Source organism: Drosophila eugracilis, unplaced genomic scaffold (assembly GCF_018153835.1).
Source record: "Drosophila eugracilis isolate 14026-0451.02 unplaced genomic scaffold, ASM1815383v1 contig_2152, whole genome shotgun sequence".
Classification (NCBI taxonomy): Eukaryota; Metazoa; Arthropoda; class Insecta; order Diptera; family Drosophilidae; genus Drosophila; species Drosophila eugracilis.
Window position 1 is genome coordinate 1,630,115 of NW_024573036.1, and position 11,359 is coordinate 1,641,473.

At 44.6% G+C, this 11,359-nt stretch overlaps 1 protein-coding gene across 1 annotated transcript; it reads left to right on the forward strand.

Moving 5' to 3' along the window:
* Positions 1 to 5,903: 5,903 nt before the first annotated feature.
* Positions 5,904 to 7,345, forward strand: LOC108110525 (fork head domain transcription factor slp1). Its single transcript, XM_017219606.2, has one exon. It carries the CDS (start codon positions 5,992 to 5,994, stop codon positions 6,955 to 6,957), a length of 966 nt encoding a protein of 321 aa, XP_017075095.2. The 5' UTR covers positions 5,904 to 5,991; the 3' UTR covers positions 6,958 to 7,345.
* Positions 7,346 to 11,359: the final 4,014 nt, after the last annotated feature.

The window sequence follows — 11,359 nt, forward strand, 5'->3', positions numbered from 1 at the left end:
TTATTAATCAACATTAAGTTTATTCAAACAATTTCTATCTAAGTCTAAAGGTGATTTCTAAGACTTAATGCCTGTTTGATCGACAGTTTCCCAATCTTCACACCTGAACTCGCAGCACATTCCAAGCTGCCCATAAACCGATCATCTGCTGATCCTCCTCATCACATTTACCAGCTGTTGGATCTGTTTTTGGTTATTCTTTACCGCTGCTCCTTTCATATCCTGTTGCCGCATAAATCGAACATCAATTTTAGCTCCTAAGCAGCCCTTGTAAAAGTTAATTGCTGTGTTAACACGTCCGGGCCAAAACACAAAGAGCCGTCTGCTGCTCATTTCAATAAGGCCATAAGGCCTCGATTTTTAAGACCATCAAAGACAGAACTCGCTCAGCAATCCGCTTAGCCGTGAGTCTGCTTCTCTGACTTCTTAATTGTGTGTTTCGTTTGGTTTCCAGAGGAGTTGGGGCGGTCCGAAGGATTCCTTAAACATTTTGCACGCGCTGCGATCATTTGTGGTGCTTACATATTGTCTGGATTCATCCTTTGATTGCGTCCACAGGATCAAGGATTGCCGAGGCATAAATCAAGGACTCCCGCTGCTTCTCCCTCTCTAAGATATTTCTCAAAGGGCGTGGCCGAAGTCGGTCGAATGGAATTGAAGTCAAAGCCAAAGGCCGAAAACAAGGAATAATTGAGACATTTGTTGGCGGCGGCGGCGGCGGCTGTTTCTGTTTTCTATTTTATATTTCTGGTCTACCCGCAATGACAATGTGATAAAATGCAGCTAAAACAAAGACTTCAAAGTCGGTATCGGAGTTTTCTTTATGCGCCAAAGGAGCGGCTGCTCCTTGCATTTTTCAGGTGACATCTCATTTCCACCTTTCGGCACGTCGCAGACAATGAGTGTCCTTTTGGTCCTGCGGCTCCTCCTGCCTCTTTATGATCTTTGCCGATCTCCGTTCGATTATGTTGCCACACAAAAATCACAAGATTAGACGAAAATCACGGCGATGATGATCGGGCTATATGGATCAAAGGGAAGTCGGCTCCTTTGGGCTACTTCATGAGGATTATGTTGTCACTTTTGGCCCAATCGGGTTAATGGCATTCCGGGGAACCTGATCTGGCCAATGGGATGTTGTAATCGATATGGGAAGATCAGGAGGATAATATTTTATTATCGTGGAGGTGAGAATGTCTTTAGAGGTGTCAACCAAAATGGGGACAACAATGGGATTGGATCAAAAGTATATAAGCTGCTAATGAAGGTATTAGAAGGGATTCCTTTCTAATTTTTGCTAGATTGAAGATAAGAACAGGTGTGATTGGACTTGTTTCCGTGGCTAGAGACTATACGCTATAGGATATAGTAATAACTTAAAACGCAGAGCATCAACTATAAAACTCCAATTTCTGGACTATATCCAGTACATAAGTACAGTCCCATTCTGCTCCTAACATCTTAATCCAAAAGAAAGGACTGAGCATTGATCGAAAACCGACATGGACATGGTGCAGCTACTAACGAGCAATTATCGCCAGCTCCCAGGCGTTGTTCCCCGATTTCACACGCCCAGAAAGGGAGAGATATAGAGGCCTAACCCCTGAGATATCCTCTAAAGAAGCATCCTCATCTCGCATTTGCTACGCTTTGGGGGGAGTCCCACTGCTGTGGAAACCTGCAAGGAGTCACTCACGAATCCTGATTTATCATACACACCATAGACACCATCACATCGCACACACTGATACTCACACACACACACACTCAGAGTCTGTATCCTAGTTGTTAGGACACAATGGATGAAAATATTTTCGTCCTGTTGTCAAATGATTGCATTTAATGTATCGAAATCTGCGTGACGAATCAATTCAGTTCTGGCTGGCAAGCTGCAATGGGAAATGGAAAATGGGAAATGGTGGATGGAAGGCAACCATAGCAACCAGTTGCCCTTTATAATTCGATCGACTATAGCGGGCGAGATCCTTCCAGGTTCCTGCCACGCATCCTGCCTGGCAATCCCAATCCCAACCGCATGGACAACTTAATCAATAAGTCGCAGTCGCCCCCGAAGGATGCGAAATGTTTTTTTATGGGCCTCGGCATGGGACCGATCGATTATTGTGGGTGTCGACTGTACGCTTGGAGATCCTTTCAGCTCGTTAGGCTATAAAGTTGTCAAAGGAGGCAAGGAGGCTGCCCACGATCTCCAGCTGTTTCCATATGGGGGAGGCGACTCTACTTAAGTGGAACTTTGACTCACATATGGCTAGAAAATAAACCAAATTTAAGATGCCTTCAAGGAGGAGCAAAAGAGGAGGTGGTGGCCCTTGAGAACGCGGCTCTTTGTAGCTGGAAATATGAATTCTGACAACTTAAGGTTGAGGTTTTTAAGGGGAAACGATTTTTAACGCTATTAAAAAATGAAATTTAACTTTTGGTATAAAAATTTAAGCAACTTATCAATATTCCCCATTCTCTTCTGCAATTTAATTAATTTATTTTCATTGTTAAACAATTTTTATTGTATCTGAAAGAAATCTATATTTATGGCTCTTTTACAATGAGGTGTTAAATATTTTCCCATACCTGGCTGCCCATAAACTGCGAGTTTCCCCACTACCTGATGGACAGACTTGAGAACCCTAAAAGTGAAACCAGATCGTAAGGGCCATATAAACTTAAGCCAAGTAGCGGGATTCATTCAAAATCTGGGATTGACACCGGACTTATCAATAAACTGAGACTTATGCAGAAATGCCTGAAGAAAGGACCTGATTAGTGACAGGACTCAGCGGCTGGGATGCATAAAAAATCGCTCTTTTTTGGGTGTGCAACGATAGATCGATCATGGCCATTGTTGAGGCCATAAACTACGGCCTATACGGTCAGAATATCCTGTCGACAGGACAATGACAGAAAGGCAAAGTGCGAGGACGAGCGGACGACTTGCTGAGCGCGACAAATGCAAAAGATGTCCTGCTGGTCTCCCGGCCATGTGACAGTCTCTAAGGAACGAATAGCAGCGAGTCCTGTTGACAGGACTTGCAATAGAGGCCAGGGACTGGGACTGGGACTGGGAATATCGCACATTACGATCAATTATGGGACTCAATGCTCACCCACAGTGGAACGAAACCGGGCGAAAGTTCTGAAGGAGGGAAATCTTGTGGCGTTAATTGAAAATTACATGGACATTGTCTGTGGCCACGGTGTCTACTTGGAATTCGCTTATGCATTGCCTTAGTCTTTCTTGGTTTTCAATAGTTTTCCATAGTTTTCCATAGTTTTTGTGAGCTAATGAGGCAGGCGTAGCGTTGGCTCGAAGCGTGAAGCTCGCCAAGGAAACGCCTAAGTGTGGTTTTGGCAATGAAACCATAATGTCAAGCAGCGTGGTCCTGATCGCGTCCTGATCACCCAATCAGCGACCACATGCTCTCGGTCTGCTCAAGGTGTCCGCTCAAGGATCTCGAATCGCTAATCGATTCGTTTTAGAGCATTATCTTCTCACCAGAGGGACCTTAAAGTCAAATAAAGAGTCAAGAATGCTTCTTTTTTAGCCTTAAAACTTCTCTTTGATAACCTAATTAATAATTACCCGTTAACCCATGATAGCCCAGCAATGTGTGTGTCCAGGATGGCTTTGGGATTTCACAAATCAATTAGTTTTGTCGCGGCTGTCAAAATGCGGCACTCACCAGGGAAAAGTCAAAGTCAAAGTCGGCGAAAGGCCTTTCATCTGCTGCCCGGACTTGCAAAAAACTACACAAATTTCCAACTCAATTAGTGGCTCAGCCAAAAAAGAGGGAAAAAGAGAGAAAAGGGAAGCCGCAAAAAGAAAATCGAGGCGTTCAAATCTTCATTTATCCCTCGCATTGAAAAGAAAGAATCGCTCGGTAGAAGAAAGAATAGTAACTGAACCTGCCGCCTCGGCAATTGTTAACCGCCTACTTTTTCCCCTCTCCCTTTCCCACCGGCTAGTCTCGTCTCTTTCGGCCACTTTCAACTCTGCCGACTCCTCTGAGTGCATCATTATCATCGGCAATTGGACTACTGCGTTAAAAGTGCGCTGCCTACTTTTTCCCTCCTCTGCTCTTCCATTGTTTTGTTCACTTTTTTGGGTTTTGGGCAAAAAACCAAATATGAGAAGGGGCAAATTAATAGACAGTCATTTGGAACATGTGTTGTTGCTGCTTTGATTGTTTTGTCAAGTTGTCTAAAATATCAAACGCACAGTGCCGCCGACAAGTACTCGCCCCCAACTACCCATCTACCCATCTAGCCATCCCATCCATCCATCTGTAATAACCCACAGCGCTGACGTCTTCATTGTCTCTACTTGACTTTCGCCCGATTTATCTGACTGAATATTTGTCCAATTGTTCTAACAAAACATGCCATAAAAACATAAAACACTCTGGAACAAAAACCACTTGTACTTCCTTGTTTTTGTAGCCGGGGTCCAGTCGCGGTCCATCGCCAAACCGATTCCCGGGCTTAGGACCAGTTCGGTAGCCAACTAGCCAAGTGTAGGCGGCGACACTTTGATCCTGAAGGATGTTTTCCCATGTGAGCTGCACATGTCCTTGGATTTGTCAACCCTGTCATGATCTAACAAATATTAAGTCCCTGAAATACTCTCTAAAGGTCTCTGTAACTACCAAAAGATATCTACTTATTTCCATATAAAAAGATTACTCCAGTTATTAGTTTATACAGATCATTTTGAGATCCCTAACTTCATCTCAAAACATCCCTAGCAAATCACCTAAACAGAACTTAACTTTCTTGAGACCAACTCTAAACTCCAATGCTGGCTAATGCCGAGCCATACAAACATTCGAGATTTGGGCTAGATTTTCCAAGTCCATTAATCTCCAAAGGATTTCCAGAGATCCACTTTGATTCTGGCGAAGCGCGCCCTGAACTAATTCGCAAATCTGTCGCGAAACTAGAACAAATCCCGCTGCTCGGAGGTTTAACCCCTTCGGATTACCTGAGTCCTGAGCTCCATTGAGCTGTTGAAAATCGTCCCATAAGCCCAGGCAGGATCTGCTTCAGATAATCCCCGGACCACAGGACGACCCTTGAACTAGTTTCGACGGGATTAGGAGCACTCAAGGAGTCCGTCTTGCCAAATGGTCTGGCTAGGAGACTGATTCGCAGAATTCATTGTAGAATGTTAAGTGGATCAAAGTTCTCGATTTGCTGTTAAAAAACAGATATAGGAGTTAGTTAGTATATAGTTATCTTGCTAGGGATATTTAGAACCCATTCTATCTTATTTCCTTAAGATAATTATAAGCCAAAGGAGGTTAAATCCAGTCAAATCTTTGGCTATGCAGACGTTATAAAAAGCCAATAAAAGCGGAAATCTCCTTGAAAATGATTAGAAATTATGAAATGTTAAGTTCCTAATCAAAAACCATCATCAAACTATAAACATCCTGATTAAATTGCGATTCCCTAGACCTTTTGTTTTTGTTTTCGTGTTTGTTGCCGCTTGTTAGTGCAATTAATAGTCAAAACAGCGAGTGGGAGCGAGAGGCAGCGAGAGCAACCCCAAAGAGCGACCCTGTTTGGATTGGATGTAATGGATATTTTGACGCCGAAGCAGCAAAAGACTGCAAATAAACATCCACAAGTTCCCAAACACAGTCCAATGTGTGGTGTGTGGAAGGCGAGTGGAACAAAATGGTCACAAAATGGAGGGCGGAGTTTTGAGAAGAGGGCTTAACTACCTAACTACCTAACAGCTCTCTCGCTCGCACGCACTCGGCGCACTGCGCTACCCGTCCCTTTCGGGCAGTGGGCTCTCTTCGTGTAGACTTCGTTCGAGCGACCGGGGGTTGGACTATAAATACTCCGATCCGGGGCTGTAGAGAGTCAGTTCAGAGCTAGCATCTCAAGCGCAAACATCTCAAGCGATCCCAAGTCGTGAGTGAGAATCAGAAAGCAAAGATCAAAATATCTTAAAGTCGAAGAGAGAAAATGGTGAAAAGTGAAATGGAATTCAAAAGCAACTTCTCCATCGATGCCATCTTGGCCAAGAAACCCAACAACCCCGCTTCCCAGCCCATCAAGACCGAACCGGTTCATCATCATCATCAGTACGTTCATCCGTACTCCAACTCCGATGGCGAACTCTCGGCTTCGGAGGATTTCGATAGCCCCAGCAGGACCAGCACTCCCATGAGCAGTGCCGCCGAAAGCCTGTCATCCCAGAACAACGACAAGCTCGATGTGGAGTTCGACGACGAGCTGGAGGACCAGCTAGAAGATGACCAGGAGAGCGAGGACGGCAATCCCAGCAAGAAGCAGAAGATCAGCTCCGGCAGCGACACCAAGAAGCCGCCTTACAGCTACAATGCCCTCATCATGATGGCCATCCAGGATAGCCCTGAGCAGCGGTTGACTCTGAATGGGATCTACCAGTACCTGATCAATAGGTTCCCCTACTTCAAGGCCAACAAGCGGGGCTGGCAGAACTCTATTCGCCACAACCTGAGCCTGAACAAGTGCTTCACCAAGATTCCCCGGAGCTACGATGATCCCGGCAAGGGCAACTACTGGATTTTGGACCCCTCTGCCGAGGAGGTCTTCATTGGCGAAACCACCGGCAAGTTGAGGAGGAAGAATCCTGGAGCAAGCCGCACTCGTTTGGCTGCCTACCGCCAGGCCATCTTCTCTCCCATGATGGGTGGTTCTCCCTATGGAACTCCAGCTCCTGGCTATGGATATCCGGCTGTGCCTTTTGCCGCTGCTGCCGCCGCCGCTTTGTACCAGCGCATGAATCCCGCCGCCTACCAAGCCGCCTATCAGCAGATGCAGTACCAGGCTCCCCAGACCCACCACCATCAGGCTCCGCATCCCGCCCAGATCCAGGGATATCCGCCCCAACTGAACGCCGAGTTGTTCCAGCGCATGCAGTTCTTTGGCAAGTTCCCATCCAGCTAAACTGTGGAAGCCGGCGCCAAGCCAAGCCCAGCGCTTTGGATCAACACAACCCAGGGACAAGGGTCGCTTGGGGAGGAGCTAGGAGATCGAGTCCTACTCCATCCCCCCGTGAAAACAACCCGTGACGTCTAAATGCTGATATTTAGCAAATTCCTTTGGTCATTACCGTAGTGACCGCTTCGCTCCTTCAGCGGGCCCTTCGAAATCGACCTGGAAAGTCGATGGCTACAGCAAGGAAAGGGCACTGGAAGCTTCAGGACTGCCTTGCAAGGTCTTGCAAGTATGCCGATCTTTGCCAGCAGAGGACCTTTGTAGTTTGCCTACCAATTTTTGTATATATTAAATTAAGAATAATTATCTAAAAAATATTAAATAAAAAACATTAAAAAGAAAAACCTCAAAGCTTTCTTATTTTTTAAACAATTTTAGAATTATGACTTTTTGAAAATAGTTTCATTAACTTATATTAGATATATTGCGACTATAAAGTATTTCTGATATTAATTTTTTCTTAACTACAAATATCTTGAAGTTATTTACATTTTCCCATTTGAGGTTCCCATTTTCAAACACCGCTTTCTCAGTTTTCTTTGACTGCCTTTCTCTACAAACCCAGCAGCTTCTTCTCTTGAGATACAGCTGCTGACCAGCTCGGAGTCACATCCCGTAAATATTTACCCAGCTTCCTTCTCCGACGACTTGCTTTCATCCTGATGACTTAATTAGTTGTTTGCTAGCCCGAGCGGCAAACATGAAAATGATTCCCGAAAAAGGCAGAAAAATGCGAGAGGATGAGGCCCAAAATGAGCCATCACCCATTGACTCGATTCTGTTTGGCTCTTTACATGCCCAGTGACAACTCCAGCTGTGCGAGATGTGCTGGGCACCGCAGGTACGATCCGGTCCGATATGATATCCCATAGTCGGTCGTCGGTCGTCCGTCCCCTCCCCGGGACCCCAGCCAGGCCATTGTCTAGATCTCTGTCCAGCGAGCACACTTCGCTCCCCTGTCCCTCCGCCCAGTCGCAGGCAATTTTTCTTAACTTTTGTTATACAATTTTTCAACTAATATGTGCGCTACACTGGGAGAAATACTTATAAAATAGTAGGTAATGTTGCTTGAATTCAAAATAAAACCTTAGATGTTTTGACATGAAAGGGAAACGTCTTTGATTTTGAAAAAGAATTTTCTAGGGTATGAATTATATACATTAATATTGGATTAGAAGTTACTTGTACCCAATTTCTCACAGTGTAAGACAAGGGACTTGCTTAGGCCTCAATTTGAAAGATGAGAACGTTAAGGAAATTGTGGAAAGAAATAGTAGAAAGGGCACCGACTTGGGCGTTGTTTCTGAAATTTCTCAAACAGTGTGTTTTCGGGCTCTCTTCGGGATGTCTTCATTTTCGAAAATTTCACTTGGAGCGGCGGTGCGGCGGCTTCTGGTTCTTTGATCACTTGACATGTGTTTGTGTGTGCGTGGCTTAAGTGCGCGTTGGAGTAAAAGATGTGAGAAAAAGGGAGCATCGTCAGCATCAACAAGTTTTCCCCTCGGATCCCTTAGATTTCCAATCGAAGCGATTGACAGGGAAAAATTCGAATAACAAGCCTCGGCGATATCATAAATACTGCGCTTTTCACTCTTTTCCTTCTCTTCCCTCTCTCTTGCTCTTTCAAAAGCGATTTGTAAACGGAATGATAATTAATATCATCGTTACTAGATTAATCTCCCCACTCCCTTAGCCTTATCTCCGTTGAGAGACGATCGTCGGTAGCAATTATCATATTTTGTGTGCCCATTTTTCTCCTTTTCTGCTTTTCAATAATTGTAAATTATTGTGTGTGTGTTGGTAAATCATGTTACTTAAGCGATTAGCTGGCAGTTTTATAAGGTGTCAGCGGGAAAACTGATGAGGAGGAGGGGTATCTTATGGGTGGAAAGTTGCGCAACAACTTATCAGGTCTTAATCAAATCGGGTTAGGGTTACTTCATAGGATTGGTAGGAAAATCATCAGATCTATGTATTAGTTTTGCTGGTTTAAGGTAGTACTGAGATGGCCTAAACCCTTGCATTGTTTATAAAATATAAGCCCTCTGCTCATTTCAGCAGCTCCTAAAGAAGAAATCTTAGATTCCATATCTTGTATGTACATATTTGGGGTTTATGCTCAGCTTAGGCCAGGGCAAGAGTTAAATCGGTTTTGGCCCACGCCTTAAGCCTTCGATTCAAATATTTTGCATATATATACTCAGAGATATATACCCTTATATATCTTCGAACTGAACTGTTGTGCCCAATCCGCAGATCAGGCGAACAATTTGCGGGCCGCATTGTTTTATTGGGTTGGCCGGGCTTAGGCTGGTCTGGTTTGTTATTGAAATAGATCGGATGAGCGCATTATATACTTAACACATCGCATGTGCCCTGGATTCGGATTGAATTCAGAAATCCAGAAATCCACTTACCTAAGCCCGGACTAGCTCTAAGCTCTAAGTCGCTAAATCAGTCCGAGGGTCTCGGGGTTTCCTCTATAGTCTATATATCACTTTAGAATAGAATTGGGCATCGGGTGAACCGAATGGGAATAGAGAGTAGAGTAGCACGCGCATGGCAATAGAAATGTCTTGGCCAAGTCTCCCTTCTATTGGCTTAAGTGCTCGACATGCAATTTACAAAGATAACAAGCAGAAGCAAAGCAAAAGCGAAGCCTCGGATCTGCCTTACTTATCTTATTACCCGGGTTAAGTGCAGGGATTACGGTGTCGAAAGAGCAACCTTGTGGGTCCTTCGTCCTGCAGGAACATAATACTCGTATACAGAAAGACTCAACCTACAGATGCCTAGCCCTGATTACCCAGCATGCATCTTCGGGATTCGGTTACTGGGTGTATAGGATGTGTAGAGACCAAGATGCGTGTGCCGTTTGTTACACTTTTTGTCCATTTAGACTGCTCCTGGGTGCTCCTTCCCAGCTCTAATGATTCAAACCCATCGGCTTAGCTCCTGGCCGGGTCTATTTCATAAATATTTTATACATAATCGGTTAGCTGCTCATCCGCTTTGTTCGGCCAAAGGCTTAAGATCAGGGTATCCTTGCTGATATATATCTTTGGAGTTGAATAGAAAACATATAGTACATAGGTTTGGAAACTCTTCTTTGTGGCGATCTTTTTGGGGTGTCTAAGTGGCGGGTGAAGGTGTTGGAATATATAGTATGTAGTTCCTTAACGAAATTGCTACACCTTGGTTGGATAATTGGATCAGTGGATGGGAACCTCTGCAGTTGCTAGCCCAGTTAGTAGCAGCCATTAGCATTATCGATTGGTTTTTAAATCCGGCTTGATGGGCCACCTCTAACACAGGCCCATATCGGGAGAAGTGGAATCAGAAAGCCATATATTCGTATATAGAAGCCCCGCAAGTTCTGGGTGTGTCACCTAGGAATAATGCAAGCTCAGATCGAACCCAACCCAGCAGAGGGAGAACCCGAGTGGCGACCACACAGTGACCACAAAATGAGTTTTTAATTGAAACTGATGTGGCTGGCCACTCCACGGCATAAACTGGGCTGATGGGTTCAGATGAGGGCAGCGCATTCAAATATTTATTAATACAATAATTGTTAACCCATGGGGCGCGAGTGGTCGCCCAATAATCAAATAATGGCAACACAAACACAGCGAATGGGAAAATATTTGAAAATATTTGAGCGACAAATGCGCAAAGTAACAAGCGACAGCATTCGGGCACAGATGTGGGCAGTTCGGCAGTGCTCCTTAATTAGTTTCTTTCATTATCTTGGCCTCTCTGTTGACCCGAATTTCAATTAAGTTAATTTACGCCATCCCCCCTCGGAGGAACCAATAACAAATAAATGAATGAATGAAGCTAGTACGATGCGTAGTTCTTTCAATTGCCCATGAGGAATACGCTCGCAATTAAGCAGAAATTATGAATGAGTAATTGCGAGTTGCACTTGAGCACTCGACCCGTCCAGTTAACACTACTTGATATGAGCAAATCCCCTTCTCGGATGGAACGGAAGTGGGTTCATTCCGGGTTGGGGTTGGGGCTGGGGTTAAGTCAGCTCAGTTGTGGATGCCATCTGTGCCATCTGTGCCCTGAAGATGCGGACAAGACAGCTTGCATGATCAGTTGGCATCTGAACTTTTCAATCGTGCACTTGAGCAGCGGAATTGCCCTTTGAATGGCGAATGCAGATGTCTTGGAAGGAAAAGTCTTAGAGGAAGTGGTCTATACAGGGGGCAAGTCGAGGTTAAGTTCTGAGCAAAAGCAGCTAAGGAAATCTTCAAAGTTCGCCAGTTGAACGCACAAATTACTTCAGATTCTTAGAACTGACAGGATTAGATTCAGATCTCTATTCAGAATAACAGATTTT